We start from the raw sequence: 13,924 nt of genomic DNA, 5'->3' as shown, positions 1-13,924 counted from the left end.
TAAAATTTTAATTATAATTTATAAAATAATTTATAAGCACTTAAATTACTCTTATCTTCTTCGTACGTTCTTTTTTCTTCCCCATAAAAAAAAGAGGAGGAAGGAGGAGGGAGGAAAAGGCGAGATAAGGTAAGGTGGCGGTGACGACGACGACGACCATGACAATAACAATAATGGCGACGGTCACAGTGGATAAGATGGGTAGAAAGATAATAGAGGAATATAAAACATAAAAGGAACTTATGATAGTATTTTAGTAATTTAATCGACGTTAGTTAATCAAAATAATACTACAGTATTAAATAAGAATTATAGAAAAATACGAGGAGTTGGGTAACAAAATTCTCAAAACTTAATGTGAATGACAGATAAGGTAAAATATGAGGTAATTTTAAACCTCCATTCTAAATTTTAAACAATTTTAATTATAAATTTCCGTTGCTTAATAATAAAAGAACCTCCTTCGGCCTTTGGGCCACCGCGGCGCAAAAGAAGGGAAAGGAAAGATGGGGTCGGCGCTGCTGCCGACGCTGACGCGGAAGCGCGAGGTGGACGTCATCATCCGCGACACCCTCGACAAGGTCTTGGTCCTCAGATTCGGGCGCGCCTCCGACGCCGTCTGCCTCCAACTCGACGACATCGTACGCTTCTTTCCCCCAAATTTTATCCTTGCGCTCCAATTCAACAAATTCTCTTCGAATTTTCTGCAAGATTACTTCTGTTTTTTCTTTTTTCTTCCTTCTTATCTTGTCATAATTGTTGGCTCGTCGCCGTTGCAGCTCTTCAGAACTTCTCAAGACATTTCGAAGTTTGCGACGGTTGCGTTAGTCGACGTAGATGCTGAAGAGATTCAAGTTTATGTGAAGTATTTTGATATTACATTGATACCGTCAACTGTTTTCTTCTTCAATGCGCATCACATGAAGATGGATTCGGGGTAAGTAATTTATATTCCAAAGTATTTAATTGTGTAAACATCTGATTTCATTTGTTTTCCGTTTAGTTATTTTTAATTTGATTTAGTTTTGCTATATTTGCTATGACGAGAAATAGCCAATCGATCAATGTAATGACAAGCATCGTGGGATCCATTGAGCTCTAGTTTGTTATATTTCTAAATAAGTAACCTCCAATCAAACTGATGGGCCTCAGACCTTTTCTCGATAACATGGAGACAAGCATAAATTTATCATTTATGACTAAAATAATCACCAATTTACTTATTTAAATCTATTTATTTGGCATTTAAATTAGAATGGTAAACAAATCGGGAATTCAAGTCTTTGCAAATTGATCCCAGATTATCCTAAATTTGGCTGAATCAGTACGAGCTGACCTGTTAAAGGATACATCTTCATGATCATCTGATCATCAATTTCACTTATGCATATTTATTTATTGTCTTCCAAGTTTTGGTAAGCTTGTGATATGTTTCATCTTAATTCCTTCATCTAAGAGGTAGTCTACTATATTTGAACCTATTTTTGTTTTCCAATGATCTGCTTTTGTGAGCATCTATGTTCTCTCATATTTTAGTAGCTAATACTTCTGCTAACTGCTATAGTTGACTATCTAGGACTGCGGATCACACAAAATGGATAGGTTCTTTTCACAGCAAGCAAGACTTTATCGATGTAGTAGAGGTGAGAGTAATTACAATAGACTTTTCTTTCATGTTGTTTTTACAAATTTGTTGCTCAGTTCCTCGTAGGATGTGTGTTAGTTGGTAAAACTTTGAAGGTATGCTTGCTAGTTGCTACAATCTTGGATGAGTGAAAGAGTCAAATCTCATGAAGGAGGGTTTCACACGCAAATCTCATGAAAGAGGCAAATCTCAAAATTCTTCATTCATGCATTAACTCTAACTGGGTAAAAGTTGGTGTATATATAGGCTTTACAATGACAATAAGGAAATAGAACTCTAAATAACTAGAATAAATAAGTACAACTCTAAACACCATAAATAAATAAATACATAATAATAATAATATTAAATGACTTAAGATTAAATTCCTGAAGGAGGGATCATTAGTTGTCTGTGCTGATCAATGTGCATGTATGATATATTAGTGATGCCCACATCAAAAGTTTTTTTTGTTGAACATATAGCTAGAATAGGAAGTCTTATCTTTTTGTATCCTTTTCACCATCTTGTACACCACTGTTTGTTATCTTTTATACCATTGCATCATCTTGTACACCCTTGTTAGTTATCCTTCGTACGTAATATGGACAGGTTTGATTAGCTAGATGCGCGAACTTAAATAGGGCATTTTTTTTTACTCGGCTGACTAAGTGATCACATGTCAAGCTAACTTTAAGCAAAGTAGGATCTTCTTGTGGAAAGTTCTTTGGTTCATACCCGGCTTCCATGGCAAGCATCTACGTGCCACTAACACGCATTGGCACACCTTTGACACTTTTTTAATAAAAAATTTAGTGTATTTAAACACATTTTTGGGTCTTTAGCACGTCAATATTTAGTTTTTGATTTGAACATATGTATCAAAGGATATATTAGAGTCTTTTATCTTTAAATTATTTTTGTAATTGACATATTTTATTAAAACTATAGCAATAATCAAATATAAATATTATTCAATAAATAATATGATTGAATATATTTATTAAAATTAATATTATTGAATACTCCATAAGATTAAATACTCCATAATATGATTGAATTAGGAAAAAGTTCAAAAAAAAAAAAAGAGTTCCACATAACATATCATGCTTGTCACATGATAAAAAAGAGTCAATATAATATTTTAGATTCACCACTCTAATGGATCTGTTTCGGATCAATAAAATTCGTTTTGAACCTTATGTGACCTATGCCAGTCGTCACACACTTTGCTAGTATAGCACGGGTCGGCACTTATTCGTTCTGGTGCAGCACGCATCAGTGTCTGTCGGCATGGCTCGACATGGGATGTGCCAGCGCACCTGTGTCAGTACAGCACGGATTGACACTCACTTGTGCTAGTTTGGCATGCATCAGGCCAATGGCATGACCATCATTGAAACTAACAATGTGTTAGCATTGTATACCTTTTTTGTCCTTTACATCAAGGAGATGCCACAATAGATTGTTTTCTCATAATACGAGGAGTTTAACTTTGATAGACAGCTGCATTATCTTCATTACATCTATAGTAAATAAATATTTTTTTTTTAAAAAAATCCTATAATAAAATATATCTCTTTTTAGTTGGAGCAACTACAGTATCACCTTAATTTCCCATTCTTATGCAGTAAGATTTTTTTCATTACTTTATGAAGTATATGAGATGCCTTGCCTAGAATTTACTGTTGACGTTTACCCATGCACCCCGGCATGATTTCAAATTATTAAAAAGAAATGCTTATCGGAGACCTCTTCTGAACATTGGATCAGTCTATGTACCAGTTTCCTCTGTAGTCCTGCATCAGTGGGAACATCATAGACTACAGTACCCTTTTTTCTACTGTTAGGTGCATTACATAGAGTGCAGGGTTGGTAAATTGTGTATCATTCTCATCAGGTGAATTCAACTGCTTGCATGACCAATAGCAGATATGGGAGATATTCTGTGATTCTCTGAAATTCTCATTCTTCTTTTACTGAAATATTATTGTTTGGGAGGTCCTTTAGCTAATTCCTCTGATCTGTCTGCAGGCAATATTTAGAGGAGCAATGAAGGGGAAACTAATTGTGAATTGTCCACTTCCACCTGAGAGGATACCCAGATTCCAACTTCTTTTCAAGGACTTGTAAAGGTTAGGGAAATCCAAACTATTTTTATTTGCTAAGCCTGTAAACTATGTACATGCTTGCAAGATTATAAAGAGAATGCAGCAGCTTGTTAGCTGCGACAAATGCCGCGACTTTTCCTTAAGATGCACAAATTATTATTTTCATAGATGTGTGAGAAGTGGAAAACATAGCGTTCATCCCTCTTAATAATGCTTGTATCAAACTGCTCAATAATTGTTAGATAATTTGTTAGGAAGAGACCATTCATGTCACTTGTTTTTCTGGTGAAGTTCTTCAATATTTTACTATATGCTATCGTGAACAGTCCTTGCACGTCTCTGAATGCCGTGGGAAGTTGGATTTATCCAATCCACAGGATAGGAATACAAGTCCACAGAAACTACTATAATATGGATTTATTCCTTGTACCCTTATCTGGGCCTTGAACAGTGGAGAAATAAGGACTACGGGCTGATAAGATTCCTCCTCAGCAAGAAAGCTATAATTGGGGTTGGAATAAAGAACGTTATCCGATACTAGCCATCTCTATTCGGTACACAATGAATCCCTGTATCACTGTATATTTGATATCCTACTTCTTAGGTCGTCTAACAGGCCAAATTTATCCTTATAAGAAAATTCATATCAGAATTTAAAACTTTTCCATTTGGCATCCTCATATTTTGAATGTCTAAATAATAAACTCAAAAATCTAATTTCTAGTCATCAATACTTCAATAGTCATCTACTGATCTTTATTGCTATGTTTGAAAGGAGTCTACCATGTCAGTACAAGCCTGTCAGGTTAGGATGATCATAAAAAAGGGTGTCATTTTGGATCCAATCACACAACTAAGAACAGGACATAAAATGTAATAAATCAGAAAGATGCAGTGTTAAATAAATAAAATTTTCTTTCACATCCATCTTTACTGGTCACTAACTCAGAAACTAGCTTTGTTTCAATATTTTTAATTAAAATAAATTATTCTTTAAATTTATTATTAAATAAAGTCTAATTTATTATAGTTCAAATAAAAATCGGTATCTTTTATGTATATAAATCTCTTTAATTTAGTTTTTTAAATTATTAGGTTATGCTAAATTAGATTTTATTTAGTAATAAATTTAAGAGGGCATTTTATTTCGGTAAAAAGAAATATAAAATGAATTTAGTTTAGTCAAAAACTCCACTAACCCAGGCATGTTAGTCGAACCTAACGCCACCTGTCACTCATACAAGAGGAAGCAAAGTAAAGTGAAAGGGATGACGACACGTGTCCAGGTCAAATTGGTGGTCAGGTGTGGTGGTGATGCAGTTAGCTCCATTGGTGAGCCCAAGCGGTGGAGTCGGTCCTCCTCCTCTATATAAAACCTATATATATATATATATATATATATTTATATATATATATATATATATAATTAAAAGTTAATTACTTCTTTAACTATCTAATACAAATAACCATATCACCCTTAAATTTTTTCTTTTTTTCTCTCTAAAATAATATTAAAATAGTTTTTTTTTTCTAAAACTAATAATCCGGTGACATTTGACAACTAATGAAAATTATATGCTTGGATTAGGGAGCGTAGGCGTAATTATCTCCGTGATTAACTAAAATAAAAATAAAAGGTTAAGACGTGACGTGGGCCCTGCTGATAGGAGGAGGACGTGGTGGTGGGCCCCGCATTTTGTCTCGGTCGTGTCAGGGTCGTGCGGGGCCCACACAGCTCAGTGCGGCCGAGGAGTTGTCGTCGTTTTCTGCCGTACACGTGGCAGATAATCGGTTCGACGAACCTACTCGGGGGGTTTTGAATTATCAGCAAGTTTTCATTTCACACCCTGCGTTAGTACTTATTTTACTTTCAGACCCTTTTCTAAACCATCTCTAATTTAAGCTATTGGATTTATATGGCTATTATTTTTTTTAAGAGAGGAATAAGGATTTAATAACGTCATAATTAAGCGATTAAACTGATACAATACGAGCGTTTTTTAATCATCTGGATGTAATTTTCGTTGGCAAATCAAACGTCCACGTCAATAAATAAATTAAAAAAATTAAAAAGTACTCAAGATTTTGGCAATAAAGGACAAACCCATCTGTGAAGACAAAAGAAATGCATGCATGACACTCTCATGTGTAAGATATATATATATATATATATATATATATATATATATACTCAGGTGTCCCTTCTTTTTTATTAACCTCAAATGCTAGTAGCTCTTTCCCTTCTCCTTCCCTTGTCCTGTGACAGGCAAAGAATGCTATTTTGAATCATCTCATACCCTGCCTGGGCTAAGATCTTTTATCTAATGTGAATGTCTTGACTCACTACTTCTGACCATAGTGAATCTATGTGACATGTCATAATAATATATATATATGACCACCACCCTCTCTCATGACTACTACTTGAGTTCTACTCTCTCTTTCAATTAATTTTAAGGAAATTTATATTACCTTTTTCTTTTTTAGTGTTGTGCTAAATATGCGCCGAAAATACACCGTTGTTACTTCTGCTAATTAAATTTAACTAAACTTTTAAATTTGTTTAATTATACTAAGATGATTACTAGAATATCCTTACTTGATACCTTACCCACCTCAAAATATTCTATCCAACCCAAAATACTCTTACCAAATTATATTATCTAAAAAAACCTTACCCAAATTAAACAAAAAAAAGAAAAAAAGAGAGGAGAAACACACTGTTGGATTCTAAAACTCATTGTGCTCTAAAAGAAAGGTGAAAGAAGAAGAAATAGTGTTAACAGTTAACCTAACACAGGGTCTTTGTTGCACCATATTTAATAAAACAAAGGGCTAGATTTTTAAATATTAAGAATGCAAGGTGTAAAGCCAGAAGGCAGTGTTATGTGAGTATAGGTCTGGGACCATGCATGATGACTCTCTTCTTTGGCATATTCACTTGTAAACCCTAATTAATACTGCCATTCCATTTCTGACAGTCAAAAGCTCCCTCAGTTGGATGACTACCTATTTAATATCTTTGAAGAGATGGGCATCCTTTGTGAGTTTTGGCAAACATATGAAGAAGTCATTGTTAAAACTTAAAACTACATCTGAAAATGAGACATGCATGATGGTCATTGCTACAAGAGTTAAAGAAATTAGAGGTGTTCTCTAAGTGAAGCAAGGTCTTTGACTTGCATAAAGAGTGTTCACATGGGAAAGGAATAAGTTGAATATATAGTATATAGTAGAGGATCTTGAAGCAAACCTTGTGACATTTAATCTGATGGATGAGACTGGATTCACTCTTTATGATTCAACTTGCAGGCTACTCTAACCTAGACTAGTAGTGTTCAATAAACAATTTGTACCTCTAGAAGATCCCACTTGACTACCATGATAAATGTGCTTTAAAATTGTGAGCATTCTCTTGCTATATTGACTACTAATTATATGTAACACTGGGCAAATCAGATGGACCATAGATATGAACTTTGAGATGGCATTCCTCAGTGAAAAGGAAATAGAAATAGTTAAAAGATAATTTAAGTGGCATTACCTTTGAATCCAAGTAATTAACTATTATTAATTGGAGGTCATAATCATGCCCATCTATACCATCATTTGAATTTACATAGCCCCCCTCTCCAAGGGATTCCCCATCTGAAGCTTCCCAAAATTCATAGCAAGTGAGTGAACCTCACATGCCATAACCAACACTTCAGTAGAACCTTTTTAAGTTAGAACAAGAGTTTTAGTAAATAAAAAAGAAAGAAGAAAAAAGAGAAGCATCATCTAGCTCTACTTTGTTTCTCCTAAAGAAGAAGAAGAAAAAAATATATTGCTACTAAAATAACAACAATAATATCAAAATTAGTAGGCAAGTAATTATACCCTTCTTCTCTTTCTTCTATGACCATGATCAGCTTCCCTACTACTACTAACCCTAAGCCTAAGCATCATTCCACACTGTGAAGAGAGGAGTACCATGGCAGACACCCACATTGCTACCTCTATTTGCCATGGCCTGCACTGTAGTTGGCATCCAGTTGTTACACCCATCACTCTGCTGATCATATCCATTGCTCTCCTTCATCACCCCGCTCGACGTCGACGACTGCTGCGAGAGGTAGTAAGCATACATGCTCTCATCTCCATAGCTACTACTCACTTGGTTATTATTCTGGCTTTGATCCACCACCATTGTGCTTATGGGCATCAGATAGCCATTACCACCACCGCCGCCACCCATAACACCTTGATAGCCACCTCCATTGTACATAACTGAATTAGACCCGGTGCTATGCTCCATGGAAGTTGAATCCAAGCTCATTAGGTTGTGATGAATTCCCGAGGTTTGGAAGAAGTTATGGGTGTTGTTACCTAACTGTAGTTGTTGCAAGTCCTGCAGGCTTTGCACCGTAGTCACGACGCCGTCTTGCTCCTGCTTGCACCAAACCCTAGGTTGGCCGTAGGGATAGTGGATGCCGATAGACTGCGGTTGTTGAAATGCGATGGTAGGCCAACCATGGTGGTGGCTGTGGCTGTGGTGGTGGTGGTGGCCGTAATTGCTCATGTTGTCCTCCACGTCGGTCCTGCGCCCGTCGACGCTTGTCTCAGTGTGCTCAGACACGTCTTTGAGGCGCTTGGCGGCGCCACCGATAGGGAGTGTGCTGCTCTCGAGGATGCTGTTGACGTCGTACCGGCTCATGTCGAAGTTGGTGACGGCGTTGAGCCCTCGGAATTTTATCGCCGCAATGTCATAGGCCTCCGCCGCCTCCTCTTGGGTGCCTATGTATCAGTATGTATGCATATTTAGGGTTGTGACAATGGAAGTTACAGAGGTAGAAGGAGTATATATACTTACTAAATGTTCCTAAGTAGAGATCTTTATTTCCTGCCACTCTTCCTATTCTTGCTTGCCATCTTCCATGCTGATGATGCCTATCAAATAGTTGAATACAATGCAGTTGATAAAATAAAAGGGTAGATATCAAAGAAAATGTTACTACTTATAGTAGGCATTAATAAAATCTAGGAATGTAAGTGATACCTTGTAACTCCACGATAAATAGAAGCACCACGAGAAAATCCACTGCTCTTTCTGCACTCATCCATATATATATATATAACTTTTGTCAACCGAAAGATATTAATAATACTTAACTTTTTGTTTTAACAATCTTAATAAAATCAAAGTCTAGATACCTTCTAAGGGATGCAACATACTCCTGCCTCGTCATATGCTTCATCTCCTCCAACTCTTTCTCATAGTTACTTATCTGATATAGATTAGAATAACACCTTTGGAGTATTAATAAACAAATCAAAAAAAAAAAAAAAAATCTAATCTCACTGATATGATCAAGAAGAGGAGAAATAAAATTAAGAACCTACTGGAAAATTGGTTGTTGTAGTAGTACCCCAGTACTTAAGAGCAGCCAAATCATAAGCCCTAGCAGCCTTGTCTTCCTTGTCGTATCCACCTATTTGAAATCACGTTTAGTCCCTCAGCAAATTCCTTTCACTCAGATGAGAAAATTAAGGGCAATGTCAAAGTTTTAGTTGCTCACCCAAATAGACTGCATGCAATTGGAACGAGGCCCATTTCCAATCATGGCAAAAGATGCAAGAGAGGAAGTCAATTAGTATAGGTAATAGCATGTAAGAATGTAACAATGAGATAGATATATAGTTGGGAAAATACAATAAATTGTAGCTTATACCTTGTCTTCCCTTACGTGTCTGACCTTCTCTTCTGCAACTATTGTCCCATAGATGTGCCTCATACCTTCCTGTCCATCTATGCCTGTTAGGAATAATTAGGATAAATTAACAATCTTGAATTCAAATGAAACCAAGTTGATGTTTTCACCATAGTTGGATGCTGATTTATGAATGCATGGCAAAAAGATATTCACAGAAGAGAGATCAATTAAATCAAATAGATATAGAACTTATTCAAACCTCGTTACGCCCCTATAAATCGAAGTCCTTTGCCCAAAAGTATCGATCGACTTCCTCGGCGCCGCCTCCGTCACCGCAATACTTTGTGCGTCGATCTTATTCTCCGACGACGAGCTCTCCCCCGCCACCGTCACCAGTGGCATCTGCGAGCTCGACTGCGATCCCGTGCTCATCGAAAGCGACAAGCTCTGCGAGCTACTCCTCGCCGCTCCTACGCACCCCGCAATTGCACCACAATTAGGGCTCCCTCCCTCCTCTTCGCCGCCCTTGTCATCGCCGGACGGCGGCACCGGCTGGTTCCGCAACCAATTCTTGATCATAGACAAACCAATAGTGCTATTGCTGTTGTTATTATTTGTATTGCAATTGCCATTGTTACTTCCATGATTACCACCATTGATATTGATAAGTCCTCCGCTCCCTTCGCTCGCCGCCATATACATGTATCCGCCGCTCCCGCCGCCGAGGAAGTCTTCGAGCTTTGGTTGGTCCTCTTCCATGGTGTTGCTTTGATTGCTACTTGATCCCACTAGTATGGATAGCTCCGAAGTGCTGCCTTTGTACTCCATACTGCCTCTCATGCTCCAATCTATAGATGAGAGATTACAGATAGTATATTTATATAAACAATAAATATAAGCAAAGTGATCATCTATAACTATTAAGGGATATGGATCTTATAACCATACCTTGAGGAGGTTGGCAGATAGGTCGGTGGAGGGCTTCCAAGATGCCAAAAGACCCATCTGGCCTAATTAGGGTTGGAATGGGAAGAGGAGGAGGAGGAGGAGGAGGAGGAGGAGGAGGAGGAGTAGAAGAGTCCATGGAGAGGCCATAGCAGTCGTTAGATACGTCATCGGCGGCGGAGATTAGAGAAGGTGAGGGGTGGGATTGGTGAGGGTGGTCTTGAGGGGAGAGAGAGAAGCCTAACCAGTTGTTCATAGAAGCCATTAGAAGTGTTGCAACCAAAAGTAAGTGTAGTGGTATGTATAGAAAGAGAGATGGGAGAAAGGAGAGGAGGATGGTGATAAGGGGGAGTTGCAGAAGGGGCCGGGGGCAGTGCTTTGGGGTTTGGAAGAGAAGAGGAAAAGGTCAGAAGGACCTGAAAGAAAGTAACATTTCAAACAATAAACACACACTGTGATGACTTTATAACTATCTGCAAGCAAGCAAGCAAACAAACAAACAACACTAGTACTCCCTCAAAGTGCATGCAAGGGCTTGGTTAATTAACACCAAGATTGCTAGATTATAAATGAATTAGATTAGATGTAGCAAGAATGTTAATACAACTAATGATTCTTTTATCCTAAAGGCTGCTACAGTTCAAACGGATATTTGTTGGCATTTTGTAACATTTTTGACCAAACATTTGTGAACATTGGAAAAGTTGAAGTGGGCCTAGCCCTTTTGAAGGGGGTGTGGTCTACACTAGTATAATTTTTTAATTGTTATAGATGATATATATATATATTTCATTCCTTTTTCTTTATTTTGAACTTAGTTCAGTTAGTTGGATTTTTGGAGATTATCAAAACTAACACAGAGAAATGGCGATTAAGGGATAACAACATAGAAATGCATGATAAATAAACAACACAGAGAGAATTGGATATGTAGGTGATAGAGGTGGGTTCTCCTCCACCAAGCACCCCTACGAGAGGACATGAATCCTTGTCTTCCGGCTCTTAATTATGCCCTGTAAATACTTTCTTCCTAAGGGAACAAAATGCAAAAAGTTTCAACTTAAATAGATCAATAAGGCCCTTCACCAGTGGGAATTCCACTTCCTAATCCCTACTCTCTCTCTCTCTCTCTCTCTACACCATTATTAAACTCCACTCTCTCGCTCGCTCTCTCTCTCTCTCTCTCTCTCTCTCTTTTAATCACTGTACGTCTTAGATTAAACTGAGTTAATTCTGGGAGTTAGAGAGAGAGAGAGAGAGAGAGTTTCTCATCTCGGTGTGGATGCACGGCTTGTTGAAAGTTTGACCGTCAAGAAAGGAATCAAAGATAGTAAACACATGCATGGCCTCTCTCTTCTTTCTCTCTCTCTTCTTTCTCTTGTGTAATATAGTTATTAAAGCCTGCTCCACTGTAAAAATAAATGCCTCTCGGTAATCTAATCATAATCATAAAACCAACGACGGGAAGAGAGATAGAGAGAGTTTTAGAGAGAGAGAGAGAGAGAGAGGGAGAGGGAGAGACAGAAGTACTAATAATGGTAGAAGTAGTACTTAACAACAACACACGCGGAACTGTTCCCACGTGTATGCCCACATCACATGACATCGATCGTACATGAATGTGCATACATGTATGCGTTTTTTTGGTTCCATAGTTGTCATCGTAAATACGCAGTACAATTTATACATCGCCACGTAAATTTTGTAAGCGTAGGTGCGTGCACCCATCCCTGATCCATGCATGCATGGGCATGGGTGCATCGGACCACGTTCATGCGTAGAAATTTGTATAAAGCGCCCTACTTTGTGTCAAATTTTGATTCGAGTCCGGCGGTTTCACTATTCGCAATTCACAACCTGTATAATATATTTATGGGTGTAATTAACTATAGAATCAAACTTGAATTAAAATTATTTTAATTCCACCCTATTTCAAACTAATTTCAAGCTTGAGTAAGTAATTTCAAACTTAAATTAATTCAAGTATAAATCGAGCATGATCAAACTTGAATCAAGACTGAAATATATATTATATAAAATGTAATACTATATTATTTTGAAATTAATTTGAGCTTATTCTGTAGATCAAATTTGAATCGGATCATTTTCAAGCCAAGCTTAATTGAGACTCGGCAGGTATAACTTGAGCCAAGCTTGAACCGACTTGATTATTTTGACAGCCCTCTCTACCTAAATTTCTACTCTAATATGCACTATATATACAAATTATGCGTACTCTATTTGTTACAAATCGGTTTGATCTGATGTATAACGATTATAGACCAGTTTGAGAACGTGACTTTCGAAGGGGATTGCGGAAGATCTAACCGTTGGATCTTATGGAAGTTTAGATATGTTGTCGCTCTTGAAGAGAATTTTCCAATGAATCTAAGATCGTAAGATTTAGATGGCTAGATTTTGATATATCAGCTGAAAAATAATCGAAGGTTGAATGAACCTTAGCTTATTAGCCCTTTAATAGCTAGATAGATGCTATGATAATTTCTTTGGAGTGAAGAGAGAGAAATTACTATAGAAGAGGGGGACTAGAAATTAGAGGAAGCCGACCAAGAACTTGGGTGGTGAAAGGAAGGAGATGGAAGAGGGCGCCAATGGCTAAAGCAAGGAGGGAAATAAAGGCAACCATGTCATTTCAAATTATTGAATAAACTCCAATTAGGGTTTACTCCACATATTTATAGAGGCTTACTTTTGTGACCAAATAATCAAATTAAAACTCTAACAAACCAATAATTTTCGCCGCGATACGTTCGAACGCGCAAATACCGTTCTCTGTCGTTGCCAACTCGTGCAGGCGTTCGAATAGTCGCGTTCAAATACGGTCCTTGGCATTCAAACCCCCTCCCCCGACAAATTTTTTTTTTATTCAAGTAAAAAAATCAAACTAGATAAATAAATTTATTCCTATGAACTTAATGTCACGAGTGAATCCAATTTCACCGAGTTGTATCACTGTTATAGCAAAATATGCATCGATTATAAAAAAAATGTGGATTTAGATTTTAAAACTCAATCTTACTAATTACCAAACAACTGAAATGCAAATGCTTCTACGCAGAAGATACCACACTATCAAACTGTTTTGATAAATAGGTAACAATTACTATTTCAAAATCTTGGAAAGACATCTTTCTTTAGTTATTCATTATATTTTAATTTAAAAATAGACTTCATATATAAAAGGTCAATAAGCAAAAAGACCCAAAGAAATATCCTTATTAGGTCTAATTCCTTTCTCACGAGTTAGAGAGAGAGAGAGAGAGAGAGGAGTTGTTGCATGCGGAGGAAAGGGCACGGTGTTCCACGGGAGGGGCGCAAGCATTGGTGGTGGAGGTGGCGAGGCGGGCGGCGACCGATACGTGGCGGTTGGTCGGCGCCAGGTTTAAATAAATAACGGTCCCTACCATGAGTGGCCAACCGCCTATCGCCTATTGCCTATCGCCTGGATTGGGAACGACGTCGCCTCCAAGGAGAGTAAAAGGCAAGATATAATAATATATATATAAATATAAAGGGAATAAATAATAAAG

The 13,924-nt window shown here is 37.3% G+C and overlaps 2 protein-coding genes across 2 annotated transcripts; one reads left to right on the top strand and one right to left on the bottom strand.

The window, feature by feature from the left end:
- The first annotated feature begins 457 nt into the window (after positions 1-457).
- On the top strand, positions 458-4,008 carry LOC140780255 (uncharacterized). Its single transcript, XM_073125674.1, has 4 exons — positions 458-641; positions 780-937; positions 1,577-1,643; positions 3,659-4,008. The coding sequence occupies exons 1-4, from the start codon at positions 507-509 to the stop codon at positions 3,755-3,757; spliced, it is 459 nt and encodes a 152-aa protein (XP_072981775.1). The 5' UTR covers positions 458-506; the 3' UTR covers positions 3,758-4,008.
- A 3,313-nt stretch (positions 4,009-7,321) lies between these two features.
- On the bottom strand, positions 7,322-10,792 carry LOC140758184 (AP2-like ethylene-responsive transcription factor BBM2). Its single transcript, XM_073094270.1, has 9 exons — positions 10,377-10,792; positions 9,688-10,276; positions 9,447-9,529; positions 9,294-9,302; positions 9,118-9,206; positions 8,929-9,002; positions 8,774-8,824; positions 8,588-8,664; positions 7,322-8,511 (listed from the first exon to the last, which is right to left on the bottom strand). Exons 1-9 carry the CDS (start codon positions 10,636-10,638, stop codon positions 7,673-7,675), a joined length of 2,073 nt encoding a protein of 690 aa, XP_072950371.1. The 5' UTR covers positions 10,639-10,792; the 3' UTR covers positions 7,322-7,672.
- Between the last annotated feature and the right edge of the window lie 3,132 nt (positions 10,793-13,924).

This window comes from Typha angustifolia, chromosome 3 (assembly GCF_048772165.1).
Source record: "Typha angustifolia cultivar Huaian chromosome 3, ASM4877216v1, whole genome shotgun sequence".
Lineage (NCBI taxonomy): Eukaryota > Viridiplantae > Streptophyta > Magnoliopsida > Poales > Typhaceae > Typha > Typha angustifolia.
This window is presented reverse-complemented; position numbering and strand designations above follow the sequence as displayed.

Coding starts and splice junctions, on each gene's coding strand:
- LOC140780255 (XM_073125674.1), top strand. CDS start 507: ATGGGGTCGGCGCTGCTGCCGACGCTGACGCGGAAGCGCGAGGTGGAC. Junction 642..779: donor GCCTCCAACTCGACGACATC/GTACGCTTCTTT, acceptor TCGCCGTTGCAG/CTCTTCAGAACTTCTCAAGA. Junction 938..1,576: donor CACATGAAGATGGATTCGGG/GTAAGTAATTTA, acceptor TTGACTATCTAG/GACTGCGGATCACACAAAAT.
- LOC140758184 (XM_073094270.1), bottom strand. CDS start 10,638: ATGGCTTCTATGAACAACTGGTTAGGCTTCTCTCTCTCCCCTCAAGAC. Junction 9,003..9,117: donor CTACAACAACCAATTTTCCA/GTAGGTTCTTAA, acceptor AATCTATATCAG/ATAAGTAACTATGAGAAAGA. Junction 8,665..8,773: donor ATTTATCGTGGAGTTACAAG/GTATCACTTACA, acceptor ACTATTTGATAG/GCATCATCAGCATGGAAGAT.